The 27,622-nt window shown below is 39.9% G+C and overlaps 5 protein-coding genes and 2 pseudogenes across 16 annotated transcripts; 3 read left to right on the top strand and 4 right to left on the bottom strand.

Moving 5' to 3' along the window:
• Positions 1-3,555: 3,555 nt before the first annotated feature.
• LOC104717005 (uncharacterized) lies at positions 3,556-4,091 on the bottom strand. The gene has a single exon (XM_010434508.3). The coding sequence runs from the start codon at positions 3,999-4,001 to the stop codon at positions 3,699-3,701; it is 303 nt and encodes a 100-aa protein (XP_010432810.2). The 5' UTR covers positions 4,002-4,091; the 3' UTR covers positions 3,556-3,698.
• Positions 4,092-4,595: 504 nt separating this feature from the next.
• Positions 4,596-5,542, top strand: LOC104717004 (early nodulin-like protein 15). The gene is made up of 2 exons (XM_010434507.3): positions 4,596-4,970; positions 5,075-5,542. Exons 1-2 carry the CDS (start codon positions 4,781-4,783, stop codon positions 5,413-5,415), a joined length of 531 nt encoding a protein of 176 aa, XP_010432809.1. The 5' UTR covers positions 4,596-4,780; the 3' UTR covers positions 5,416-5,542.
• Positions 5,543-16,330: 10,788 nt separating this feature from the next.
• Positions 16,331-17,290, bottom strand: LOC147935781 (protein RESTRICTED TEV MOVEMENT 3-like; annotated as a pseudogene). Its single transcript, XR_015568954.1, has 2 exons — positions 17,057-17,290; positions 16,331-16,951 (listed from the first exon to the last, which is right to left on the bottom strand). The product of XR_015568954.1 is annotated as a protein RESTRICTED TEV MOVEMENT 3-like (transcript).
• Positions 17,291-17,751: 461 nt separating this feature from the next.
• Positions 17,752-21,242, top strand: LOC104717003 (pentatricopeptide repeat-containing protein At4g31850, chloroplastic pseudogene; annotated as a pseudogene). Its single transcript, XR_015568953.1, has one exon. The product of XR_015568953.1 is annotated as a pentatricopeptide repeat-containing protein At4g31850, chloroplastic pseudogene (transcript).
• On the bottom strand, positions 21,183-24,227 carry LOC104717002 (putative protein phosphatase 2C 60). 10 transcript variants are annotated; one of them, XM_087470085.1, is made up of 11 exons: positions 23,912-24,227; positions 23,396-23,544; positions 23,231-23,294; positions 22,954-23,062; positions 22,669-22,822; positions 22,441-22,566; positions 22,230-22,353; positions 22,079-22,155; positions 21,920-21,972; positions 21,764-21,818; positions 21,183-21,662 (listed from the first exon to the last, which is right to left on the bottom strand). In XM_087470085.1, the coding sequence occupies exons 2-11, from the start codon at positions 23,498-23,500 to the stop codon at positions 21,450-21,452; spliced, it is 1,080 nt and encodes a 359-aa protein (XP_087326211.1). In that variant the 5' UTR covers positions 23,501-23,544; positions 23,912-24,227; the 3' UTR covers positions 21,183-21,449. The 10 variants fall into 10 exon arrangements, with proteins under 10 accessions (XP_087326211.1, XP_087326208.1, XP_087326210.1 ...); XM_087470082.1 differs by having other exon boundaries at positions 23,396-23,570; positions 23,912-24,226; XM_087470084.1 differs by having other exon boundaries at positions 23,396-23,570; positions 23,863-24,188.
• Positions 24,228-25,028: 801 nt separating this feature from the next.
• LOC104717001 (putative glutathione peroxidase 7, chloroplastic) lies at positions 25,029-27,046 on the top strand. Its single transcript, XM_010434503.3, has 6 exons — positions 25,029-25,822; positions 26,010-26,086; positions 26,173-26,234; positions 26,357-26,475; positions 26,565-26,732; positions 26,840-27,046. The coding sequence occupies exons 1-6, from the start codon at positions 25,574-25,576 to the stop codon at positions 26,867-26,869; spliced, it is 705 nt and encodes a 234-aa protein (XP_010432805.1). The 5' UTR covers positions 25,029-25,573; the 3' UTR covers positions 26,870-27,046.
• Positions 27,047-27,183: 137 nt separating this feature from the next.
• On the bottom strand, positions 27,184-27,612 carry LOC147935780 (uncharacterized). Its single transcript, XM_087470280.1, has one exon. The coding sequence runs from the start codon at positions 27,610-27,612 to the stop codon at positions 27,184-27,186; it is 429 nt and encodes a 142-aa protein (XP_087326406.1).
• Positions 27,613-27,622: the final 10 nt, after the last annotated feature.

The raw sequence follows: 27,622 nt of genomic DNA, 5'->3' as shown, positions 1-27,622 counted from the left end.
AATATACCAAAATAACCCAAAAGAAAAAAAAAATATCCAAAATATATACAAGGCTGTTGAAAACGAGTACGCTGTTTTGTATGGACCAAACCTCCAAAACTGATTGGCTTATTAGCCGGTTAGGTTGATAATTATAGGATTTATAAAATTAACATGTTGTAGGTTCGACGGGTTGTGACAGTTGATTGAACATGCACTATTCTTCTATTCTCAAAAAATCCGGGATTTAGTCCACAGTTTCTTTTAACCGAAAACCACAGGAGACTAACTATTCTACTCTCACACTACAAATGCATGCTTTTCTGGTCGATTTTAGTGTCGTAGTAATCAATTATAACAATTCTTTACTTGCATGCTGCAGAGTGCAGATTATATGCATTGGGCACACAGAGTTCAGGAACTCACTCCATATTAGAACAAACTTGAAAAGAAAAATTCTCTACAATGTTTAGTCTCGCAAAAGAAAATTAGTCATGTCCTCGTTATGCATACACGTAGCCAAAAGAGTTGCACGTACGGGCATTATCATATGGGGTCTTAAGGGGTATTATTATTAGAAGTGTAATTAAAACATATCCTTATTGGATGATATCTATAATACATAGATGCATAGGTGAGACGTTGAAAGCACAGAAGAAAAAGCAATGGCATGTGGTTTATGAGAAAAGACTAGACGTAGCTCCATTATTATGGTTGCATTATTTATATTTATACAGTCTACCTCTTTTACATTACATACACTGCATCCATATTTAATGCAGTACTCCCCCCATGTTATTATCTTTTCTTTTACTTTGATTTTCTTTTCTTTGTTGCAAACTTAAAAAAAAAAAAAGGAAATCTTTTTTCGAGCCTTGTATCAAAATGGCAAAAAGAGACGCTAAAATGTAATGGGTTTGATCACCACAATTGCTTATTATGGGTTGTGTGGGTAAGTGGAAAATCTTTTCATACAAAAACAGGAATTTCCGATTATATATTTTGATTTCTTTTTCGACTCGATTACATTAATAGGTATTATAAGTTACAACACAGTCTTCCTATGTCTCAACATTGTACATGCTTCTATCACACCCCTTCAAGTTCGATTCAGTAACAATCTCCCATAGATGCCAAGGTTGAACTATCAAAACCAATGCTTAAATCGTGGAAATAAAGTATAGATAAATAAAATATGATAATTAGTAAATGACAATGGTATCAAATGAATATGTAGACTAAATAGTGAAATAATGGAATACAGAAACATTCTTACTTATTGAGTTTTTTTTTTTTTTTTTACGTTTGTATTTTATACTTTTTTCCGTTTCAAAATATAGGATGTTTTAACTAAAGCACGCATATTAAGAAATTTTTATTTTTAATAAATTCAACAAATCATAAACAATACTGCATAATATAAAATACTAAACTAATCTAAAAGTTGCTTACAAACTTGAAAGTTTAATATAGTGAAACATAAGAATCATGGCATACAATATACATCTATAACACAAGCGATACTCAGTGAAGAGAGTAAGCCGGTTATAAAGAAACCTCACGTTTATACAAGCGAAACCAAAATTTTCAATGTTGAGATGAGAATGTTTTTTTTTGTGTCGTCGTTTCAGCTGAGATTCGATTATACGTCAAACGCTAATATTAAAAGTTTTTTTTGTCAAACACGACTAATATTAAAAGTTTAATGTTGAAATAATAGGGAAAGTTAATTATAGACAGGCGTGAGCATAAGGCATCATAAACAAATGATGGTGAACACTGACTATGGGGTCCAAACCTCCATAATTGCAACCTTGTGCTTCTTCTCTTTTTTTTTTTTTTTTTTTTCTCCTTTCTTCAAAAATTTCTTTACAATTTCCTTCATTTTTTTTTACTTCTTTCCCCCTCTTTTTTAGACTAATTTTTGTTCGTTGACAAGTTTTTACCCTTACTTTTACTTGTGTGAAACTTATTTCAATTATTTGGGATGTACTAATAGCTTCCGAATAATAACTTTGGTCGTTGCCAAGTCTGTTTCTATCTTATTGTTTTCTTCTTGAACATCGTGAAATAAAAGGATAGATAGAAGACTCCACGAATAGCTAGACAAATTTGGATGTTTTGTAATAGTGGTGTGAGTTTGGTATAGTAAGTTAAGTAACTTAAGTTGTATGTGCCAAATAAGAATTGTCATTATATCATATATGGGTAATGGGTTTAAGGTGTAAGACGTCGGTACACAAACCCTATTATCTAAATAAACATAACGTATTCTGATGGCATTACATACTAAAGGTATGCAGATTTCATTTAAATAATCAAATTTCCAATTTTCTTGTTATCAATAAATGGGTATCGAAAATTTTAGTTTATATAGCTTCAATAGATATACAATTGCTAGTAATGATTTACGGCTTATGAATGATACGTTTATTTTTGTTTTTTTTACTATAAACTTCAATCTGAAAAGATCCCTAAAGACGCCATCAAAATAGCTAGACATCAAAATAACTTCAATCTGACTTAATTTGCTACAATAAGATTGGGATTGCAAAAAGTGGATATTTGAACCGAATTTTGTAGTAAAACTATGAATGTTCAATCGAACCGATTAGAAGTAAACGATGATCAACTTAATTTAAGGACGAAAATGTTGATTAATAATTATAATGTGTGCAGTTGGTGAGGAGAAAAAAAAAATTGTCGCCCAGGTTTTATGCTCATAAAGCAGCACATGAGTGTTTTCTACCTAACAGCCTATTTCTAGACACTTACTTTCTTGGTTCATTAAGTGGACTCACCTAATTTTTTCATATTGTAACGTTACGATCATATTTAAATTTATGGTAATCACCGTTTTTAAAGACATGCGAATCACCAATTGTCTCATAGAATCAACTTACCATAATTTTGTAGTTGACTGCAAAGATTACTGTATTTTTTCTTTTCTTAAAACTTCATTTGACAGTAAACAATCAAACACATATTTTGAATTCGAGGCTGCCCACATTACTTAAAATGCCGATATTCAAGAAAAAAAAACACAAATTGTTCGAAATATTTCAAAATATGTGTTTTCTTTTTAAAGAAATAAATTTACACTAAAAACTAAATCAACCTAAACTAAATAAATTTCAAAAAGTAAATATTCGAATTCTTCTATTACATTAAGACTTCAAATATATTTTTTAAGAACTTTATCAAAGTCAAATCAAAAGATTGCACAACCGGATCGGAATCCTCGAATGACATGCATGATGATGATGCGCTGCCCATCTTTGAGGATATGGCCCAAATATCAGTACGCAACTCAAGCCCACAACAATGACCCTATTTTAGAAAGATAATGACACGATTGATGTGAAGGGCATCAGTGATTACAAATGATCAGCAAATATTAGTCTTCCCAAATCGTAATCTTCCATGATACTTGTAAAACAAGTACAAATCGTAAATTATGTCTCTTCTCGGTAAACTTGAAGTCGCACTGAAATAATACCTTTCTAAAAACACATTTCTCTGTTCTATCCTTCCCATTTTATTTCCCTGCTTGCTCACATAGTTGATATAATTATATTATAAAAAAACTCATTATGTTATTTAACTTATTTTATTACAAGAAAATATAGAGTTCTCATGAGAACATTTGAGCATGAAGCAAGAACAAAAATACAAAAGCAAAAAAGAAGAAAGATATCACTATTTTCTTCGTTGGGGCTTTATTTTCTCGGATGAGTATCTTCGGGTTTCGCCGTCCCTGTGGCCGCCTTAGCTACATCAGTAGCAGTAGCTTCTGGCTTCTTCTTAGCATACATAACAGAGTACATGACGGCACCAGAGATAGCTAATCCGGCAAGAACCATCGTAGTGTAACTATAAGGTAAGTTACGGCGTTGGTGAAGAACACCGCCGAGATTACTTCCTGGTGGCCTCTTCGATGACTCAACGCCGGCAGCTTTTACACTCTCCGAGCTCATTTTCGTCGTATCCGCAGTTTTTCTCCAGTCTTCTTCTCCTGCCATTTCCGTTTTCTTCACTTTTTTTGTTGGGGACTATACTAACCATAGAAGAACAGGTTTGGTTTAGGTAAGGGTTTTGGTATGAGTCACGAAGACACCTAGTGTCTTTGAGTTTGTTATTGTGTTCAATAAGGGACACCTAGCTGATTCTGTTTATTTTCTGTAATAAACAATTTAGGCAGGTGTCATGGCTTGGAATGGTAACTAAGCCAGGTGCCATATTGAATTGATTTTAAAACTATAACTAATCTCAATTATGTTTGAGAGAACAAATTTTTTATACACTCGAATTCACAAGTTTAGCGTCTTCTGTTTCTTATGGGCCTTTTGGGCGATATCTCTTTTATTTCAGCTTCAAAGTCCAATATTACCAAGACCCAGTTCCAGTGTTCCACTAGCAAACAAAGAGAAAAGTAGAAAAGTAAAAACAAAAACAAAAACAGAAACAGCTTAGCTGACCAGTCTTCCTAGAAGACCGTGAAACCACTTTCAATCAGAAGACTATCAAGAGTTCAGGTTTTGTCTCTTTCCTAACGGTTACGTCACCTTTATCATCTCACAACGGATATATTCACATTTAACGTTTTTTCCCATTTTAGTTTTTGTTTTCTTTACGGCTAGTTTCCAAGTCTCTCTAGTCTCTCTCTACCAGACTACCTCTATAAAAACCACACAAGATCCTCTTAACACTCATCATCTCCAACTCACTCAAACACATATATACACACTAATACTTTTGTCTTTTTAAAACTCAGTACAGAGAGAGTATTTATTTATAATCAATGGCTTCTTCTTCTTCATCTCTTCTAGTTACCATATTCCTCTGTTTGTCTTTCTTATACTTCTTGTCCGTAGATGCAAATGAGGTTGCCGTCGGTGGAAAAGCCGGTGACTGGAAGATCCCTCCTTCCGCTTCTTTCTCTTTCAACGAATGGGCTCAAAAAGCTCGTTTCAAAGTCGGGGACTTTATTGGTAAAATCCTCACTTTGTAACTTTATAATTTCAATTAGAGATTTTGTGTAATCTTCAAATCATATACTCTGTTTCTGACTCTTTGTCGCATGTTTGTTTTTCAGTTTTCAAGTACGAAGCCGGTAAAGACTCTGTTCTCCAAGTGACACGAGAAGCTTACGAGAAGTGCAACACCACGAGCCCTAAAGCCAGCTACTCGGACGGAAACACAAAGGTGAAGCTAAACCAATCCGGTCCGCTTTACTTCATCAGTGGAACAGAGGGTCACTGTCAAAAGGGTCAGAAGCTACGCCTAGTTGTTGTCACTCCTCGTAACTCTGCTTTCTCTCCAGCTCCTTCACCATCTGAGTTCGACGGTCCCGCCGTAGCTCCTACTAGTGGTGCCGCTAAGCTCACTGGCGCATTCGCCGTCGTCAGCCTTGTTCTTGGATTCTGGACCTTCTGAAGCTTTTCTTATAGAAGAAAAATTAGTTTGAATTCTATTTATTAATTTTCGAACATGAAGCAGAGATCAGATCACCGTTGTTTCGCTAGTCTTGTTACTTATTAAATTAAATGAATTAATTATTTAATCGGCTTTGTTCTTCCTCTTGTTCAGTTCAACAAATTAAATGGTTCTATCAAAAGTTACAAAAGAAATATCTAACAACAAAAAGAAAATTCTTTAAAAAAACAAAAAAAAAAAAAATCAACAACGAAAGAGAAAAAGAAAATGAAAAAACAGAATTGTGGCAGAGTCTATTGAAGAAGCATATCAATAAGGATCATCGTGGCACTTAGGGATATTAAGTGGTTACCATATTTGTGTGATTGTATCATCCTTTGTAAGTTGTAACAGCCATTTTTATCTTTCTTTACAGGAAAAAAAAAACAAGGGGATCATCACAAAAACGAACTATCTGTAAAGGAAAGACTTAGAATAAGACTTAGAATAGGGTTACATTTGTAATTAGTTCTCATCAAAACCCTACTGTACAAAGGCTATATATGTTGTAAACATTCTCATAATAATATACAGCTTATCTTACATGGTATTAGAGTGGGCGTATCCTAAGACTTAATTTTTTTTTTCCGCCGCTTGCTTCCTCTTCTTCTTTTCCCTCTTGTCTTCTTCTCCTCTTCCGATCATGTCTTCTCAGAGTGAAACTATTGCCACTTCTGATGCTTCCATGCTTCACAACGTTAACATGTCGAATGTGACCAAACTCACGGCATCGAACTTCTTGATGTGGAACCGCCAAGTCCACGCCTTACTCGATGGATATGATCTCACTGGTTTCCTTGATGGTTCCACCGCTGCTCCTGCTGCCACAGTTACTTCTGCTGGAACCACTACCGTCAATCCCGCGTACACTACTTGGAAACGCCAGGATAAACTCATCTACTCCAGTCTCCTTGGTGCCATCGCTGTTGAGGTTCAACCTATCTTATCCAAGGCGACAACCTCTGCTCAGATCTGGAGTACACTCTCTTCCACTTATGCAAAGCCAAGTTGGGGACACATCAAACAGATTCGCGAACAGATCAAACAATGGAAGAAAGGTACTCGTTCTGTCGATGACTATGTCCAAGGTTTTACCACACGGTTTGATCAACTAGCCTTACTTGGCAAGCCAATGGATCACGAAGATCAGGTTGACTACATTCTGAGTGGTCTCTCCGATGCATACAAACCGGTGGTTGACCAAATTGATGGTCGTGACTCTCCTCCATCGTTGACGGAGCTCCACGAGAAACTCCTCAACTTTGATCTGAAGCTTCAATCTCTTGCGCATGCTGCCTCTTCCTCTGTTCCAATGTCCGCGAATGTAGCATCTTACAAATCTTCTGGTGGCAATCACAACACCAACAACAACAACAACACTCATTCTCGTGGTCCGTTTTGCGGGTCGTCTCGGGGACAGTGGCAGAACCATCAAAACTCCTCCCGTGGCTCCCAAGGCAGAGGTTACCAAGGGCGTTGTCAGCTTTGTGGTGTCTTCGGCCACAGTGCTCGCCGATGCTCTCAGCTTTCCTCCGGTCGTGGTAGATACAATTCCTCGTCTAACCCACCGTGGCAACCTCGTGCAAATGCTGCCATGGCGTCCTCCTCCTCTCCATGAATCTGCGATAGTGGAGCTACTCATCACTTAACATCTGATCTCTCCAACTTGGCGCTTCATCAACCATATACGGGTAGTGAAGAGGTCACCATCGCCGATGGTTTATCATACTGGTTCCGCCTTACTCCCTACCCCATCTCGATCTCTTGCTCTTACGAATGTTCTATATGTTCCAAATGTTTGCAAGAACCTTATCTCGGTGTATCGGTTGTGCAATGCTAATAATGTGTCTGTTGAATTTTATCCTGCCTATTTTCAGGTGAAGGATCTGAGCACGGGAGCCAAATTGCTCCAAGGCAGAACTAAGAATGAGCTTTATGAATGGCCGATTAATAACAACACCATATCTATCTTTGCGGCCACTCCTACACCAAAAACCGATATCTCCTCTTGGCATCTTCGACTTGGGCACCCTTCTTTATCTGTTTTAAAAACAATTGTCTCTCAGTTCTCTTTACCTCTTTCTCCTTCTCCTCATAAACAGTTTTCTTGTTCTGATTGTTTCATCAATAAAAGCCAACAGTTACCATTTTCTACAAACACAATTGTCTCTACACAACCTCTTGAATATTTGTATACTGATGTCTGGTCTTCTCCTGTTCTCTCCACTGAAAATCTCAAATATTATCTCCTCATTGTTGACCATTTCACCAGATATACATGGCTTTATCCTCTCAAACAGAAATCTCAGGTCAAAGAAGTTTTCATTGCCTTCAAGACCCTTGTCGAGAATCGGTTTCAACAGAAGATTCAAACACTTTATTCGGATAATGGTGGGGAGTTTATTGGTCTGCGATCGTTCTTGGTGGAACATGGGATTTCTCATCTTACATCTCCGCCACACACACCTCAACACAATGGCATCTCAGAACGAAAACACCGTCATGTCATTGAGACGGGTCTCGCTATGCTTGGTCATGCGTCGGTTCCCAAGAGTTATTGGCCATATGCCTTTGCCGCTGCCATATACCTCATTAATTGAATGCCAACCGCTGTGTTGAGTGGTGTCTCGCCGTACCGGAAGCTGTTCAACACCACCCCTAATTATCTCAAGCTGCGAGTCTTTGGCTGTGTCTGTTACCCTTGGCTTCGACCTTACCGACAACACAAACTTGAGTCCCGCTCGACTCCTTGTGTTTTTCTTGGGTACTCACTCACAGAGAGTGCGTATTTATGTCTCGATGTCCAAAGTGGTCGAGTTTATGTCTCCCGCCATGTGCAGTTTATGGAGAACAGTTTTATGTTTGCAACCACGCCAATGTCACCGGATCCAGTGGTGTCGACGTCTGGTGTTGTTTCCAATCCGTCCTCTTGGCCGCCGGTGATAAATCTTCCATCGCCAACAGCTCTTTCTTCGCCACCGTGCTCTGCCCTTCACCCTCCGTCGCCGACCAACATCGCACCGCTATCGCCACCAACTACGCCATCGACATCGTCCTCTTCTGTGCCACAGTCCTCACCGTCGGTCTCGCCTGATGTTGCTCATGAAACGCGAACTAAACGAGTTCATGATGGTCCGTTAGTTGAGCCCAACTCTCACCGTAACCCATCCACATCTCTCCTTTCTCCTAATCCATTAACAAGCCTATCCACTCCAATAGGACCAAGCCCAATAACCTCAAGCCCAAATTCACCCACTCAATCATCTTCTTCTACTCGACCTGAACATTCATCATCGACCTCTGTTTCTAGCACCCTCACACCAACAAACCCCAATTCTCCTGCTACTTCACCGATCCCAAATTCGATCACACCTCCACCGAATCCAAACCCACTCCCACCTCTTCCACCAATCCCACACCCAATACCACCTCCACCTCCACCTCCGCAAAATCTCCATCCTATGCGTACGAGAGCTAAAAATCATATTACCAAACCAAAACCAAAATTTAATCTTCTTGCATCCACATCTCCGGTGATCCCAAGGATTGTGGCAGAGGCTCTCAAAGACCCTAATTGGCGTAACGCGATGTCGGTTGAAATCAATGCGCAACTGAATCTGCACACTTGGGACGTGATTCCTCCTTCACCGCATTATCACGTTATCACTTGTAAGTGGATCTTTACCCTGAAATATCGCCCTGATGGATCTATTGACAGGTATAAGGCGAGACTGGTTGCTCGAGGATTCAATCAACAATATGGCCTCGATTACTCTGAGACGTTCAGTCCCGTCATCAAATCAACAACCATCCGTCTCGTTCTTGAGATAGCAGTCAAGTTGAACTGGGCGATCCATCAAATCGACATCAATAATGCATTTCTTGAGGGTACCTTACATGAAGATGTTTATGTCTCTCAACCTCCAGGATTCGTCGACAAAGACCGTCCCCATCTTGTGTGTAAACTAAATAAGGCCTTATACGGTCTAAAGCAGGCGCCCCGCGCATGGTATCATGAACTCCGACAGTTCCTCCTTCACCTTGGTTTCAAGTCATCACTTGGGGATGCCTCTCTTTTTATCTCCCAACAGCGTAACAACTATCTCTACGTACTCGTGTATGTCGATGATATAATAATTACTGGAGTCCCGTCTTTGGTGCGATCATTTCATGCTTCCATTGCTGCTCGTTTTTCACTCAAAGATCTCGGTCCTTTGAGTTATTTTCTGGGCATCGAGGCCACTCGCACATCCCAGGGACTTCACTTAATGCAGCGGAAGTACATCACTGATCTCTTGGCCAAGACCCACATGCTCGATGCAAAGCCGGTCACCACGCTTATGACTCAGAAACCGCTCACGCTATATACTGGAACACCGCTTGCCACTGCCACTGAATATAGAATGGTGGTTGGTAGTCTTCAGTATTTAGCTTTCACACAGCCAGACATTGCCTTTGCGGTGAATAGATTATCTCAGTTTATGCACAAACCAACATCAGATCATTGGCAAGCGGCTAAGCGAATTTTACGTTATCTGGCGGGCACAAGATCACTTGGTATATTTCTTCGTCGTGATGCTCCTCTCACCATACATGCCTTCTCAGATGCTGATTGGGGTTGCGATAAGGGGACTTATGTTTCAACAAATGCCTATATTATCTACTTTGGTGGTAGTCCAGTCTCCTGGTCTTCCAAGAAACAACGGAGTGTGTCACGGTCCTCTACAGAGGCGGAGTATCGGGCTGTTGCTAATACTGCTTTTGAGCTTCGCTGGATATGTCACCTGTTGACTGAGCTTGGTATCACTCTCCCCACGGTTCCAGTTATATATTGTGACAATATTGGTGCTACATATCTTTGTGCTAATCCAGTTTTTCACTCCAAGATGAAACATGTGGCACTTGACTATCACTTCGTCCGGGAACACATTCAGTCGGGTATGCTTCGTGTTACTCATGTCTCCATTGTCGATCAACTTGCGGATGCTCTTACCAAACCGCTGGCTGGCCCTCGTTTTCACGAAATCAACAACAAGATTGGAGTCAAGTTACTGCCTCAATCTTGAGGGAGCGTGTAAAGGAAAGACTTAGAATAGGGTTACATTTGTAATTAGTTCTCATCAAAACCCTACTGTACAAAGGCTATATATGTTGTAAACATTCTCATAATAATATACAGCTTACCTTACACTATCATCATCTAAAGTTAAAACCAAAGTGTCCGATTTAAGGTCACGTATTTTGTAAACACGAAATAAAGCAAAACCAAGCACATTCCAATAAGGAGAATTTTTTTTTTTTTTAAAAGAAACAACAATACGTGCCGGCTGCTGCATAACCCTGGCTGCTAAGCCAGATTTGGCTTCAAATATCGACTTGTCCTAAGCCAGATTTGGTAAGGGAATTAGCCAGAAGTTGGAGTGGCAGTGAGAAAATGCAAGAGAGGGATGGAAAACAGAATTGTGGCAAAGCTACAACCTACAGTTGAGTTGATGTTAACAAGTAGGGATCATCATCAAAAAGGAACTATCATATGTGTAAAAAAGAATAGGCGAGACACCAATTCAAGATATCAACGTGCAATAGAGAAAACATTCGAGAGAGATAGAGAGAGAGAGAGAGAGAGAGAGAGAGAGAGAGAAACTATAAAACCAAAGTGTCCGATTTTTAAAAGCAGAGTGTATGTTCCATACTTAAGGTCACGTATTTTATAAACACGAAATAAAGCAAAACCAAGCACATTCCAATAAGGAGAAACTAAAAAAAAGAAACAACAATATGTGCTGGCTGCAAAGCCAGATTTGGCTTCAAATATCGACTTGTCCTAGTTCCTCTTTCTCCATCTTTTTTTCGGTCAACTCATTCAGCTTCTTCTCCACCCAATCCAACTGAGGTCGTCCACCATATCTGAGGAACATCATTGTATTATCGACTTGTCCTACTTCCTCTTTCTCCATCTTTTTTTCGGTCACCTCGTTAAGCTTCTTCTCCACCCAATCCAACTGAAGTACAGCATATATGAGGAACACCATTGTATCACGTGCATTAGCTAAATAAGACATTGAGATATCTTGAAGCGGCTTTTGCAGAGTCTCAATCAAGCCGATTAGGTTATACATGTGTCCTCTCTTCGTATAAGGGTTATATACATCTCTCCACTCTAATGCAACGTGAAATATGTTGATATACGAATGTAATGTCTTGTTGTATTCAATATGTGCATAAGGTATTTATATACAACGAGTTGCCTAGCTATACGATAGTGTCGTATCTACGAGAATATAGTAGATATAAGATTGATATATATCCTAAGCCTAATACCCCCTTCACGTTGGTGGGACGAAATCCCGGACACCCAGCGTGGACAGTAAATTTTGAAAAATAGGTGTTGGCAACGACTTGCTAAGAAGATCACCCACTTGATCCTTAGTTGAAATGTGCTCAGTAGTGATCAGCTTTGCTTGAACTGCATCACGAACCTGATGACAATCCCGCTCAATATGTTTTGTCCATTCGTGGAACACCGGGTTCGCTGCAATGTGAATAGCCGCCTCACTGTCGCAGTAGAAGGGAATCAGGTGTGAATGTTCTACTTCAAAGTCCTCCATCAAGCCTTTCAACCATTTGACCTCCTTGAGAGTGTAAGCCATGGCACGATATTCAGCCTCAGCCAACGAACTAGACACCATATCCTGTTTCTTAGTACGCCAGGAGATGGGCGAGTCACCGAGATATATGACGTAAGCCGAAAGTGACCGACGAGTGCGAGGGCACGCAGAATGATCGACATCACAATAAGCGGTGAGAGTGAGTGAACTGTCGGACCGTAGAAAAATGCCTTGAGAAGGAGATCCTTTGAGATAAGCAACAAGCCGGAGAGCAGCCTCCCAATGCGCAACGAGGGGAGCCTTCATAAATTGGGAAAGAATGTGCACGACATAACTCAAATCCGGGCGAGTGACGGTCAAGTAGATAAAACGCCCTACTAAATGACGATCTTGGTCGGGATTCGCATATTCCGGATCCTTCACCGAACCGATCTTATGATTGAGTTCCATTGGAGTTGGTACCGGTTTTGCTCCTAACATGCCAGCCTCGTGAATAATGTCCAGTGCATACTTCCGTTGAGACAAACAGAACCCATCTTTGCCACTAGAAACCTCAAGACCCAAAAAATACTTTAGCTTGCCAAAATCCTTCATGTGAAAACAATTGTTGAGCTGCTCCTTGAACTTGTTAAGAACCGTAAGATCATTCCCAGCAAGAACAAAGTCATCAACATAAACAAGAATATGCAGAATAACATCTCCGCGAATCAATGTACACAAAGAGTAATCCTGGTAGCTTTGTTTAAAACCCAAGTTACGAAGTGCAGTGGACAGCTTGGAGAACCAACAGCGTGGTGACTGCTTGAGACCATACAATGACTTACGAAGGCGACACACCTATTAGGATCACTGGATTTAAACCCCGGTGGTAGCTTCATGTAAACTTCTTCCTCAAGATCCCCATGAAGAAAGGCATTATGAACGTCTATTTGATGGAACTCCCAATTCTTGGCAGCGGCCACACCAAGAAGAGAACGTACGGTTGTCATCTTTGCAACCGGAGCAAAGGTTTCCTTGAAATCAACCCTTTCTTTTTGATGATTACCCATGGCCACAAGACATGCTTTATGGCGTTCAAGAGAACCGTCAGAGTGAAACTTCAATTTGTACACCCATTTGCTGTTAATAGCTTTCTTCCCCGATGGCAAATCAGTGACATCCCACATATGATTAGCCTCAAGTGCCTCTATTTCTTTGCGCATCGCATCACACCACTCTTTAATGATAACCACATCTTTAAAATGACGAGGTTCGTTGCTGTCCAATAATGCTGCCATGAAAGCAATATGGTTTGCGGAGAAACCTTCATTAGAAAAATACTGTGAGATGGGATAAAGTATCTTACCAGAGACCGTAGAGGAGGACAATGATTCGGTAGGAGCGAGAACGTGAGAGGAGTGTACAGGAGGGATGACAAAATCTTTAAGCAAAACTGATGGAAACGTCATGCGGTGTCCTTTTCCCAACAATTCCGGTAAACCAGGTGTTGACGGTGACTCATCCTCCGATAGGTCCGTAACAGGAATAGGAACCAGAGATGAGGAAGGTGAGTCGGAGCTAGTCATGGCAGGGGAATCCGAAGACGAGACGGGTGTCACAACGGGGGTTAACGGAGGAGCTACAATCAGAGAGTCCTCCTGAAGAGGTATAGGTGGTGTAACCACCGATGGCAATAAGGGTGAGGACTCCCAGTCATCATCAACCACGACGGGTTGTGGAGACGGAGAAGAAGGCGGAGACGACGAATGGGGGAGAAACGGAAAAATGTCCTCCTGAAACCAGACATCGCGGCTGATAAAAACTTTCTTTGTGTCAAGATCGAACAAACGCCATCCCTTCTTGCCATACAAATAGCCAAGGAAGACACATTTCCGACTACGAGGACCAAACTTATCTTTCTCTCGAGACCGATGATGAGCATAACACAAGCAGCCAAATGTGCGAATCATATCATACGACGGAGATGGCCAAATAAGACTTCATAAGGAGTCTTGTTTTGTAATACCGAAGATGGTGTGCGGTTTATCAAATGAGTAGCTGTGAGAATACTTTCTCCCCAGAACTTAACCGGCAGAGAACTTTGAAAAAGACAAGCACGGCAACGTTGAGAATATGGCGGTGTTTGCGTTCGACCCATCCATTCTGTTGCGGTGTATCAACACATGATGTTTGATGAATGATGCCATGTTCTTGAAAATAGGAAGAGAGACACATAAACTCAGTTCCGTTGTTAGTACAAAATGACTTGACCGGTTTGCCAAACTGACGTTCTGACATAGCACAAAAATTTCGAATCAGCTGTGGCACTTCTGGTTTAGCGGACATGAGGTACGTCCACACAGATCTTGAGTGATCATCAACTAATGTCAGAATATACGTAGCACCGGTTGTAGAAGGAGTACGATAAGGACCCCAAACATCAGCATGAATAAGTGAAAAACAATTTGTTGCTTTATTATTACTTTCATGAAAAACATCTCTTGTTTGCTTAGCATGAAAACAAATGTCACAATGTTTTAAATCCTCAAAGTTCCTAGGAGAATCAACACACTCGGTCAAAGAAAATAAAACACCAGGGGAAGGATGTCCAAACCTACGATGCCACAATACACTAGACGCTGCGGATGTCGCTGATGCCTTGTGAGACCGAGCAACCAACACTCCCGTGAAATAGTACACACCCTCACGTTCTTCATCCGTTCCAATCAAAGTCTTCGAAAAACGGTCCTGTAAGAAACAAAGAGTGTCAGTAAATATTCCAATGGCGCCAGTTTGCTTGAGAAGTTTGGAAACTGATATCAAGGTGTAGTTGAAATCAAGAACAAACAAAACATTGCTGAGCAAATAAGACGAGCTCAACGGTAATGAGCCACATTTGGTAGCTCGTGATGGGTGACCATCAGGTTTCGTAACATGTGATGGAATGATGTCAAAGACATCCACCAAAATAGAGATATCACCCGTCATGTGATGAGAGGCGCATGTATCTAAAACAACATCAGACAAATGAGTTTTACCCAACAATTTTTTGGAAGAAGTGTTTGAACGCTGGGCCTCAAGCAAATTGATGAATTGTGTTATCTGATTGTTGCCACTTTGACTAGGAGGACCGACCCGAGCATTGTTGGCCCGACCTCGACCGCGACCAATGCCCCTAGTTGGTCGTCTTCCTCGCTGAATAGGACGATTGGAGATGGCTCTGTTATCTGGTCGAGTACCACCATTGTTGTCAAAATACCAGTCAGGAAAACCATGAAGTTGAAAACACTTGGATGCTTCATGGCTTTGACGTCGACAGTGTGTACATGAGAGAGAAGAGCGATCACGAAAGCGAGGCCCCGAAACAGCAGCAGCATGAGCATGAACCTCTGTTTTGGCGGTGAAACCAATCGCCTCTGTTGTGGCCAATTCCTTGGATTGCACAACATTGAGGTTTTGCTCTTCCCGAATAATCCGAGAGTAGACTTGAGTAAGCGAGGGCTTGGGGTCTTCACCAGTAATGGTTGATCGGATGTTGCTGAAACGAGGAAGATCTAAACCAAACAGGAACTGATGGATTCGGTCCTCTTCTCGTTCTTGAGCAATACCCGGAGCAGCAGCACACGTACATGCACAACCAGTTTTATAGTTCTGCAGCTCCTCCCATAACTTTGACAAACGACCATAGTATTCCAAAAAGGACTGACCGTTCTGTTTACAGCCAGCTATCTCGTCTTTAAGAACTTGTTTACGAACACCGTTGCTAACGGAGAAGCGGGAACGGAGAGTTTCCCACAGAGTAGAAGCTTTGTCGATGAAGGAGACAGTGGATTGAAGTTTCGGATCAATAGATGTTCGAATCCAACCCACGATCATAGAGTTTGCGGCACGCCATAAGCTCAGATTGGGTTCATCGGTAGGTTTTAGAACATATCCATCAACAAAACCCAGCTTATGTTTTGCTTGCAAGGAGTTGCGTAACTCAGTGGCCCATTCAGAGTAATTGTCTTCTTGTAGAATTACAGAAGATATCAAAACTCATGGGTTGTCAGAGGAACTGAGATGATATGGTGAAGGCGGTGGTGCCGCAACAACTTGTGTTTGTGGAGGGGTCGCCATAGGAAATGTTTAAAAGATAAAACAGAAAGAGTTGCAACGACGGCAGTTGTTAACGAACAACAGCGGTAGAAGCGTATGAAAAAAAAAATTTAGCGACGACGGCTGTTGTTAAAGAACAATGGCGGTGGCAGAGTAAGAAAAAAATAGGTCATAAAAGCTTAATGCTCTGATACCATGAAATATGTTGATATACGAACGTAATGTCTTGTTGTATTCAATATGTGCATAAGGTATTTTTATACAACGAGTTGCCTAGCTATACGATAGTGTCGTATCTACGAGAATATAGGAGATATAAGATTGATATATATCCTAAGCCTAATACAACGTCCGGGTGGTTTTCAAACATGCGGCTCACAAGTTCCACCTCTGACGGAGTAACTGGAAACCCGTAGACACTACTGAAAGCAACTTCCTCTTCTACCGGTGGAGTAGTAGTGGTGTCCTCGATAGACTTGCCGATAGCTTCAAGAACTTTCACCTCTGCAACAACCTTGACTTGGTCATTCAGTATAAATCCACCATATTTGGCATCAAGTTTTCCAAGGGGAAAGCTGGATGCACAACCACAGACAGGAGTCTTGTGATCAAACCACTCTTCTGTTTCTGTACAATAACGAAACATATCTTGCAGTTGGGAGTGTTCTTCAGAAATTTGATTCACTACAGTAAAAGAAAATTCTGCGTGTCTTGTCCATCCTAAAGGCAAAGACTCAGCATCAGCAACCGCCAGATACAGAGACAGAGCGTCATTAAATTTAATTCCCTTGGAATATGCCGCCACAACACGCCTGCAAGCAAGCAAAAGAGAGTCATTGATAACGTACCTACCTAAAATTGGAGGGGAAAACAAAAAAAAAAAACACAAAAGAAGAACAAACAACTTCTCTTCTTACCATCTACAGCCACCGATCACGAATATATCTTCTCTGACTGCAAAGAGTGGACATTCTTAAGCACCCATGTGAACTTGTTGTCAACTTGTTCCCCCATTGAATCCCTTGATCAACACGCTTATCGCTGCCGCAGATAGATTATGACGACACCCTAGATTCAATTATCAAACCCCGAGTTTTTTTATATGCGTTTGTGTTACTGGTCTTCGCTTCTGGACTTTGGCACAATTTTGATTGAGTTGAGGCGGTTCTTGTCCGCACCCTCCAGTTTAATATGTACTCCCAATGTTTATTGTTTTGTCGCTATGTTATAAAAAGTAATGAAGAAGTTTATGGGCTGTCGTTAAGTTTATTAAGCCTATAATAATGGGCCTAAATTGGGCCTGAAGATATTTTGGGAGGGAACCAAAACGGTAAGGATCGAGTGGAGCAAGTCACACTGATTGATTTTATCCTCTCAGGCAAGTCTTTTTTTCTTTTGCTTCGAAAATCTCCGGTTCACTGAAATCAACTCCGACGTGCTTTTTCGCCGGTGAACGGAGCAAACCTATCAGAATGTTTTACTATTCTCTCCTTGTGTTTTGTTAGTTACATCTTCGCCACTTGAAATGTGATGAATCATCATCGTTAATCTAATCTCTCTGTTTTGTCTGCCGGGGAATTGCTTACTATTGCGCTTGGCTTATTCTTCAAAAATGGCCGCGTTACTCTGCTCGACGAGTCTCTGTGGTGATATTACAATCGGTGATGCTTGTCTAGTTAGTAACATCAAAGCAAAGTGTTGTTGGAGACGCGATAATTTGGTTACTGGAGGGTTAAAGTTCCACGCTTTGAAGATTGGGTCTCGGAAGAAACACTGGAGAAAGAGTATGAGATGCAGTGTTATTAGTGTAGTCTCCATGAAAAGTTCGGATTTTTCGGCTTCTATGATAGGCAAGGTTTTGAAATCTGATTTGTCATCGACTGAAGTAACGAGGGTTTTAATGTCGTTTCCTGATACTGATTCCAAGTTTTCGTATTTCAAATCATTGGCTGGGAAGTTGAATTTGGTTCATACTACTGAGACTTGCAACTACATGCTTGAAGCTTTGAGGGTTGATGGAAGAGTTGAAGAAATGGCTTATGTGTTTGATTTGATGCAGAAGAGGATCATAAAGAGGGATACTAATACTTACTTGACTATTTTCAAGAGTCTTTCTGTGAAGGGTGGATTGAGGCAATCACCTTATGCGCTTGGGAAGATGAGAGAGTTTGGTTTTGTGTTGAATGCATATTCGTACAATGGGTTGATCCATCTTCTGCTTAAGTCTAGGTTTTGCACAGAGGCAATGGAGGTCTACAGTAGAATGATCTTGGAAGGTTTTAGGCCTAGCTTGCAGACTTACTCTTCACTTATGGTAGGATTGGGGAAAAGAAGGGACATTGAATCTGTGATGGGTTTACTTAAAGAGATGGAGACTTTGGGGTTAAAGCCGAATGTGTACACGTTTACAATATGTATTCGGGTGCTTGGTAGGGCGGGGAAGATTAATGAGGCTTATGAAATACTGAAGCGAATGGATGATGAAGGATGTGGACCTGATGTAGTTACTTACACTGTCCTTATTGATGCTCTGTGTACTGCTAGGAAGCTCGATTGTGCTAAGGAGGTTTTCGAAAAGATGAAAACAGGAAGACACAAACCGGATCGTGTAACTTACATTACTTTGCTGGATAGGTTTAGTGATAACAGAGATTTGGATTCAGTGAAGCAGTTTTGGTGTGAAATGGAGAAGGATGGTCATGTACCTGATGTTGTAACCTTTACCATTCTTGTGGATGCTCTCTGCAAAGCTGGGAATTTTGGTGAGGCATTTGATACATTGGATGTGATGAGGGACCAAGGTATTTTACCGAACCTCCACACATACAACACGTTGATCTGTGGTCTTCTAAGAGTTCACAGGTTGGATGATGCACTTGAACTTTTTGGTAATATGGAGTTCCTTGGTGTTAAGCCTACTGCCTATACGTACATTGTTTTCATTGATTACTATGGAAAGTCTGGAGATTCCGTCAGTGCTCTTGAGACCTTTGAAAAGATGAAAACCAAAGGAATAGCTCCGAACATTGTAGCCTGTAATGCGTCTCTCTACAGTCTAGCTAAAGCAGGAAAGGACCGAGAAGCGAAGCAAATCTTCTATGGCTTGAAAGATATAGGGCTGACCCCTGATTCAGTAACCTATAACATGATGATGAAGTGCTACAGTAAGGTTGGGGAGATAGACGAAGCCATCAAGCTGCTTTCTGAGATGGTGGAGAACGGTTGTGAACCTGATGTTATTGTTGTTAATTCTTTGATCAATACGCTTTACAAAGCTGATAGAGTAGATGAGGCGTGGAAGATGTTTTTGAGAATGAAGGAATTGAAGCTCAGGCCTACAGTTGTGACTTACAACACATTGCTCGCAGGTTTAGGCAAAAATGGAAAAATTCAAGAGGCGATTGAATTGTTCGAGGGGATGACAAAGAAAGGTTGTCCACCTAACACAATAACTTTCAACACTCTCTTTGATTGTCTTTGCAAAAACGACGAGGTGACTCTAGCCATGAAGATGTTGTTCCAGATGATGGACATGGGTTGTGTCCCAGATGTTTTTACTTACAATACGATTATCTTTGGTTTGGTGAAGAATGGCCAAGTCAAAGAGGCAATGTGTTTCTTCCACCAGATGAAGAAACTGGTGTACCCTGATTTTGTTACCCTCTGCACTCTTCTCCCAGGTGTTGTAAAGGCCGGTTTAATCGAAGATGCTTACAAAATCATCGCCAAGTTTCTTTACAATTGTGCAGACCAACCAGCCAGTCTTTTCTGGGAAGACTTGATGGGTTCTATCTTGGCTGAAGCTGGATTAGACCACGCCGTTTCATTTTCTGAGAGATTGGTAGCTAATGGGATTTGCCAAGATGGTGAATCGATCTTGGTGCCATTAATCAGATATTCTTTTAAACATGGTAACGCCTCAGGTGCTCGAACTTTATTCGAAAAATTCACTAAAGATCTTGGTGTCCAACCTAAAGTTCCGACCTATAATCTGTTAATTGGTGGGCTTCTTGAAGCTGATAGGATTGAAATAGCACAGGATGTGTTCCTACAGGTGAAGAGCACTGGTTGCATCCCAGATGTTTCTACCTACAACTTCTTGCTTGATGCTTATGGAAAATCAGGAAAAATAGAAGAACTCTTTGGGATGTACAAAGAGATGTCAGCCCATGAGTGCGAACCAAACATAATAACTCACAACATTGTCATGTCGGGGCTCGTGAAGGCAGGAAATGTGGACGAGGCTCTTGATTTATACTACGACCTTATCAGTGATCGTGACTTCTCCCCAACCGCCTGCACGTATGGTCCCCTTATCGATGGCCTTTCTAAGTCAGGAAGATTATATGAAGCAAAACAACTCTTTGAAGGAATGTTGGATTACGGTTGCAGGCCAAACTGTGCTATCTACAACATTCTCATTAACGGGTTTGGAAAAGCTGGTGAGGCTGATGCAGCGTGTGCATTGTTCAAAAGGATGGTAAAAGAGGGAGTAAGACCTGATCTCAAGACTTACTCAGTTCTAGTAGATTGCCTTTGTATGGTCGGAAGAGTGGATGAAGGCTTGCGTTACTTTAGGGAGCTGAAGGAGTCTGGCCTCAATCCGGATGTTGTATGTTACAATCTCATTATCAACGGACTTGGAAAATCTCAAAGACTTGAAGAAGCTCTTATGCTTTACAACGAGATGAAGAACAGCAGAGGAATCACCCCTGATCTCTATACTTACAACTCCTTGATTCTGAATCTGGGTATTGCCGGAATGGTGGAAGAAGCTGGGAAGATTTACAATGAGATACAAAGAGTGGGTCTTGAACCGAATGTTTTTACATTTAATGCTCTGATCCGTGGATACAGTTTGTCTGGAAAACCCGAGCACGCTTACGCTGTGTACCAGACAATGGTGACTGGTGGTTTTAGCCCCAACACAGGAACATACGAACAGCTCCCCAATAGAGCTTGACATTTTACACAGCTAATACAAGTAGAGCTCTACGCACTTAGTGAAGCTTTATGTCTATGTGAAGTGTACAAAACATAGCGTTGTGTAAATGTCATATTGATTTGTTTATTTACATGATGATGATATGTTCTTTAAGGCCACCAACAACTCACATCAATTATTCCTTCTGCATTGTGGGAGCTCCGAGCTCGTGAGACAAAAGTCTGCACACGGAGGAAATGGAATACACTAAAATCCCCAGAGACGTCAGGTTGTGATATATAACAATGTCTTTCAAAATGATTTACAATCTGAACCAAATTACTAGATCTAGATGCCAGCCATCTTCCGTGACTCTGAGGATGAGGCTAGTTTGATGTGCTCGGGTCATCATGGTTCGCTTCGGCTTGGCTTGGTTCTGGTTTTGGTTCAGCTTCTAAGTGAGTAGGTTCCGTGGACTGAACAGGCTTCTTGAATTGAACCAAGATCATGGTCATGTTATCACAGCCTTCACCACCTGCGGTATTTGGAGCCAGACATCTATCGAGAACCTTTTCACATACTGCCGAGAGTTTGGTCTCCTGAATGTTACCAATGGAAAGAAAGAAACTGTAGAATCCAGAAAAGGAGAGACTGGAAGAAAAGCTTTTAATCCAAACGAAGCCAAAACAAGTTAGCTTACTGAATTCAATTGTTCATGTATGAAATCAACGAGTTGTTGGCTTGTCATGCAATCCCTGCAGATATGAGATGAACAAAGACAGATGTATCAATATCACAATCAAGAAATGATCTTGTTTGGAGAACAATATCAAAACTTTTTCAAAATGATATTTACCAAATTCCATCGCAGGCAAGAACAAGGAAATCATCATCATCGCAGAGTTCAACCTGAAGAGAAGAGCTCAAAATGTTTAAGACGATGTTTCAGGAGAAAGAACGCAAAATGTTATAGAAGATGTTTCAGGAGAAAGAGAACCGGCATTAGACCACTTACAGTGTTTACATCTGGACTGGCGGTAACAATTTGCTTTTCAGATGACAAAAACTTGTTCTGCTTGAATTCCATGTCACCTGTAAAGATACGAAGAGTAGCTCAAATCAAAGATTGCATGTAAACAAGCTGCATTGTGCGATCAAGAAGTTACCAATAGCTCTTGCTAGATTCAAGCTTCCGTTGACTCGCCCAGCATGAATAAAGCCACCAGCTTTTAATATCCTTTCTTTCTCAGCATCAAGATCTGGTTTATGATCTCTAGAAAGATTGTAAGCCTGCAGACAGAGACCACACGTTTATCATAAAAAGTTAAAGACGCCAAAAAGACTTAATCAAAAGGCCAAACAACTAGAGAATTTTACCTGACCCTTTCTGGATATCACACAACGTGAGTCACCTGCATTTGCAACAAATAGCTGCTTGTTTCTAATCACAGCTACACATGCTGTGCTCCCAGAATTAGGTCCAGTAAAATCAGAATGAGGACCCTGTGTAATCAAAATAAGCACAAGTCTTAGATCTAACTTGACTTTTTTTTTGCTCAGTGATAAAAGAAGTGAGACTGAAAAATAGCAGGTGGGAAGATTTACTTCCTCAAAAGCCCAAGCATCGGGTTTATTAGCGCTGTCCCCGCTTCTTGGTGACCATATCAACCCTTCAATCATTCCGCTGAACTTATTGATTTTGTCACCGAGTACAGCTAACTCTCGCCAACCTCTTTGCCCTTGCATCATCTCGTCCATTCTATGATAACCACAGCGACAAAAGAACAAACAATTATATGCAGAACTTCAACACAGTCACACAGACTCTTGTTGCTCTAAAATTTAGTTGGTATATATTCACTTGTAAAGAGGCCAGAACGAGTATGTTACCTGAAAAACGCCTTTTGAAGAGAAGTTCCTACGTCTCCAGCTGCATACGCCTCATTACTGAGAACCTGCTGGTGTAGATACTTGGCGCAGAACTTTGAAACAACTTTACCTACAACCACAGAAGCCAAAATCATTTGACGTTCCATAAACAGAAATAAGCTTGTATAAACAAGAACAAAAACCACCAAAAAGGTTCAGCTATATATCAGTCTTTAATCTGTAGTTGCCTTAAGCTCTAAACACAAGTTTAAACCCCAAAGGTTCATTTTTTTCTTACCTCCATGGCCATCATAGACACCCAAGAAGGAAGTGTTATCATCGAGATCAAGAATTGCAGCATGCTAGCAAAGTTTAGAAACCATTGTTTGAATCAGTATAGAAACAAAATATGCCTGGGAAAAAAAAAAAAAAAAAGGTTTAAACTTTTTGATATTCCACTCACCGCATCTTCCATGGACGCACGCCAACCTTGCATAGAGGACAAACCATATCTGAGTTTATTATTTTCACCATCTTCTGAAAACTTATCTGTTTTTGGAGAACTCATCTCTCTCTCTCTCTCTCTCTCTCTCTCTCTCTCTCTCTCTCTCTCTCTCTCTCTCTCTCTCTCTCTCTCTCTCTCTCTTCTGCAAAGCAAAAAGATTGCACATTTCTTCATCAATCAAGGGTAAAAAAAACGATTCTAGCTCAGATCATAAATTACCCAAATCCATCAGAATCTTAAAACAAGATACAATATTCCCGAGCTACAAAGATAAAATATAATTCTGACAATGGACCTGTGATCTCAATCTTAAGAGCTACGAACATAAATCAATCTACAAACAAAAATCGAAACCAAAACAAAGTGATTTTGAATTGAAACGATTTGAGTTTAAACACAGTTGTAACAAAAATTGGATATCAAACCAATTCGATGGATCAAACGAAGTGCGTGATGAGAAGCTTGGTTTCTCACATTTCTGGCTTGATAAAGGCAGGACCTTTTAGGTAGGAGAGAACCTTGATCGGGGTGATTAGAGGAAGACGAAGAAAGTTTTGATTTTGGGATCAAATTAAGATTGTATCTCTCCCCTGAAAAAATATATGAGAAAAAGTCTGTTTTTGTTTTTGCCTTGAGAAGAAGCAACAAAAGTTCCTGAGAGATTCCTTTCCTTCTCTTCTCCCTTTATTGGCCAACACAACACACCCACACGGCCTATTTTTTTTACTTAATTAACACTAATACAATATTTGTCTAACTTGATGACTCTTTTTATGATTTATTAGTGGATACATAATTTAACTAAGTTGTATTTCTTTAAAACCGCAAAATTTCAGTTGGGATTAATCAATCACGGATGTCTTGTGTGTTCATTAAATTTTCTAAACTTACTTAGGGATTGTATTCAATCTAATATTCTAACTGATTTAAATTTTCATGAGGTTTTAAATGATTTTAGAAAAATTGATATAATTTTATTTCTTTCAAATCTCACTTAAAGATTTGTATTTATGTATTTTTAACTAAACAAATCTTCTCAAATCCTCAAAAATCCCTAAAGTAATTAAAATCCAAATCTACGAACTGTTTTGAATAACAATGAATTTTAAAGTAATTTTTTATATCATCATTTCAATTACAATAAATTTTAAAGTAGATTTTTAAATTATCAGTTCCATAACATTGGATTTTAATAGATTTTTTAAAATTCATCATTGAATAACATAAGATTTGTAAATTTTACACAAATCAATCAAAATGTCAATAGTATAGTTAGGGTATATTTTAGTTGTGGGCTATATGTTTGCATTATTATGTAACATGTTCAAAGTTTCCTAAAATTTCAGTTCCCGTTGTATGAACGGTAACTTACTTGTATTTCCTTCAGACAGGGTCCAACGAGACATGTGCAAGCAATAAATGCAACAACATAGGAAAGACACAACTACCATCTCCAATACCAAACACTATTGGTATCATAAACCATTTTGGTATCAATCTGCTTCACAACTAAGTGCGACATAACCTATACCCGAAAATTCGATCAACAAACTCGGCTTAGATAACCTCTAGAGAATTATATTTTCATAATGCAAGAAAAAAGAATGATGATCCTTGGTTCCATACACCAGTTTTGATATTCTCTATAAGGTCTGTAAACTAGCACAGTTAGACTGCGTCTAATCCAAATATATAGGTTCGGGTTCACTATTCAACCAAACTCGTGGTTCACAAAGTTGGTATAAAATTGCCTATTTGCAATGGCGTTGCATGATATAAGCTTTGACTAGTCCTTCACCAAACCCCATATAAGCTTTTGGCACCGCTCAGCTTTTCCATTTCATTTTTCAAAATATCATTTTATATCTTTTCAAAATTTTGTGAATATAATATCAAAAACGTGTTTATACTAGGACCGCATGATATGGAAGTTTTGTGTGTGTGTGTGTGCAAAAAACTTGTAGCTCTGGATTTTTTAAAGTTTTCCTGAAGAAGCATCGTGATACAATAAATGATGCTACTAAACGTTGTTGTTTTTAAATTAGGCTAAGAACCTAATTATGTGTTTATGTAACACTTTTTGTATAAATTGTAGAACCAAGTAGTACTCTTTTCTAGATATTCTCTGCTTCTATAATGACTTCGTCGTACGCATCATTCTTATCTATCTCCAATGGTTTCGTTGCAAGCCCACCTCCAAATTCTTCGGCTTTTCTCGTCCCTTCGTTGAAACTCACCGCGAGGACATCAAATTCTCGGAATCTGAGAAATGGGAATTCCCTGAAATCTTCGAATAATCATGGGTTTCTAGTCAAATCCAGAAATTTCCCTAGTGTTTATGCAAGAGCTGCTGCAGAGAAGACTGTTCACGATTTCACTGTAAAGGTACGTCTCTGTTTCTTTTATGTAATATTATCTGAATAAGTAGTTTTAGGTTTTTTATCTATTCTGTTTTGTTGCCATCAAATATTCTATAATCTCACTGACATCTGAAGTACAAGTGAAAACATCCTCGTAACTATCAAATCTAAAACTGAAGAGATAAGTTGTATATATAAAATAATTGAGACAGGACATAGATGGGAAAGATGTATCTCTGGACAAATTCAAAGGCAAACCTCTTCTGATCGTTAACGTCGCTTCAAGATGGTGAGATTGTTTCTTCTAATTCTAGTTGATAACTAAACTTTTGCATCTGAAATTGAAATAACAAAATAATTAATTTACTACTACAGTGGTTTGACATCATCAAATTACTCAGAGCTTTCACATCTGTACGAAAAGTACAAGAACCAAGGTATGCTTTTTACAGTTAAGGATTTGTATATGTTATCCCCACTTGAATTAGGTAACACATTGATGATTATGATGATGACCTTATCTTTTCTTTTTTTTTTCTTTTTTTTTTCTCATTTTTAGGATTTGAGATTCTAGCTTTCCCTTGCAATCAATTTGGATTTCAAGAGCCTGGATCAAACCCTGAGATCAAGCAATTTGCTTGTACACGATTCAAAGCTGAGTTCCCTATATTCGATAAGGTAATGCTGAAACAATAACGTCTCTCATTGTGTTTTGCAGATGAGAGAGAGACCCTTGAATAGAATCTTGATAAGTTTTTAATATATAGGTTGATGTTAATGGACCAAGTACTGCTCCAATTTACAAGTTCTTGAAATCTAGTGCTGGTGGATTCCTTGGTGATATCATCAAATGGAACTTTGAGAAATTCTTGGTTGACAAAAAGGGCAAAGTCGTCGAGAGGTACCCTCCTACGACTTCTCCTTTCCAAATCGAGGTACTAATTTCATAATTCTCTTCAATCTAAAATCTTGGTTCAGTTGTTTCCGGTTTGGTTCTTGATCGGTTTAATACTAACAATCTTCTTGTTTTGAGATGTCGCAGAAGGACATCAAGAAGTTGCTTGCGGCTTGAATCTACGGTTCACCTGTTGTATACATAGAGAAAGAGATTGGTAGCTTATTAACCGGCAAGTTTCCCGGTTATTGTTGTTGTACCAGAAATTTAGATAAACATGTAAAGCAATATCGATCTTCTTATATGTTACATTATACGATCGCATGAAGCCATAAATAAAATGTTCGGTAACCATTGTACTGTATATAAACAACACACCAATGCCTTTAGGCTTCGGACTTCATAGCACATGCATCCCATTATTACGATATTTACTAACGCGCGCACACACACACACACACGCAAACATATCCGGAATAAGAGTGCTTAGATTAACGTTGGCGTCGGGAAGAAGATTGTTTCCGTGACTGTGGCAGAAACCTATGGCGGAGATAAATCGGTCTAGATACCTGTGAGGATCGACGAGATACACGAGGAGGAGGATCTCTTCTATGTCGATTCTTACTAAGAGCTAGCGGTGGCCTTTGACATACTCCTCCGAGAAAAATATTATCTTTTTCTTCTTCTTGTTCGAGGAGAAACTCAAGGAATCTCTCTGGTGTCTCCGGGGGGTCGAAGAAAGAAAAGGCGGTGAGCTCCAGCATTATGCGGTGGTGTCTCGCCGCTGGGTCGTCTTGTGAGATGGATATGATTGCCAAATCGTCATGGACGGTCGAGATCTCTCTAAGATCGATCAACGGAAATTCTTGGAACTCGTAATTCTCTAACCGGACAAGAGTATTCTTGCTCGACTCCTCCATGTTTTTTTTT

This window comes from Camelina sativa, chromosome 10, assembly GCF_030686135.1.
Source record: "Camelina sativa cultivar CO46 ecotype springtype chromosome 10, ASM3068613v1".
NCBI classification, from domain to species: Eukaryota; Viridiplantae; Streptophyta; class Magnoliopsida; order Brassicales; family Brassicaceae; genus Camelina; species Camelina sativa.
This window is presented reverse-complemented; position numbering and strand designations above follow the sequence as displayed.

What these genes read in the sequence shown, in the direction of transcription:
- LOC104717005 (XM_010434508.3), bottom strand. Translation starts at nt 4,001, where the DNA reads ATGGCAGGAGAAGAAGACTGGAGAAAAACTGCGGATACGACGAAAATG.
- LOC104717004 (XM_010434507.3), top strand. Translation starts at nt 4,781, where the DNA reads ATGGCTTCTTCTTCTTCATCTCTTCTAGTTACCATATTCCTCTGTTTG. An exon ending in CAAAGTCGGGGACTTTATTG is followed by an intron (nt 4,971 to 5,074) that starts GTAAAATCCTCA and finishes TTTGTTTTTCAG; the next exon opens with TTTTCAAGTACGAAGCCGGT.
- LOC104717002 (XM_087470085.1), bottom strand. Translation starts at nt 23,500, where the DNA reads ATGAGTTCTCCAAAAACAGATAAGTTTTCAGAAGATGGTGAAAATAAT. An exon ending in GTGCGTCCATGGAAGATGCG is followed by an intron (nt 23,295 to 23,395) that starts GTGAGTGGAATA and finishes AAACTTTGCTAG; the next exon opens with CATGCTGCAATTCTTGATCT. An exon ending in TGATATCCAGAAAGGGTCAG is followed by an intron (nt 22,354 to 22,440) that starts GTAAAATTCTCT and finishes CTCTGTCTGCAG; the next exon opens with GCTTACAATCTTTCTAGAGA.
- LOC147935780 (XM_087470280.1), bottom strand. Translation starts at nt 27,612, where the DNA reads ATGGAGGAGTCGAGCAAGAATACTCTTGTCCGGTTAGAGAATTACGAG.
- LOC104717001 (XM_010434503.3), top strand. Translation starts at nt 25,574, where the DNA reads ATGACTTCGTCGTACGCATCATTCTTATCTATCTCCAATGGTTTCGTT. An exon ending in AGTTCCCTATATTCGATAAG is followed by an intron (nt 26,476 to 26,564) that starts GTAATGCTGAAA and finishes TTTAATATATAG; the next exon opens with GTTGATGTTAATGGACCAAG. An exon ending in CTTCTCCTTTCCAAATCGAG is followed by an intron (nt 26,733 to 26,839) that starts GTACTAATTTCA and finishes GAGATGTCGCAG; the next exon opens with AAGGACATCAAGAAGTTGCT.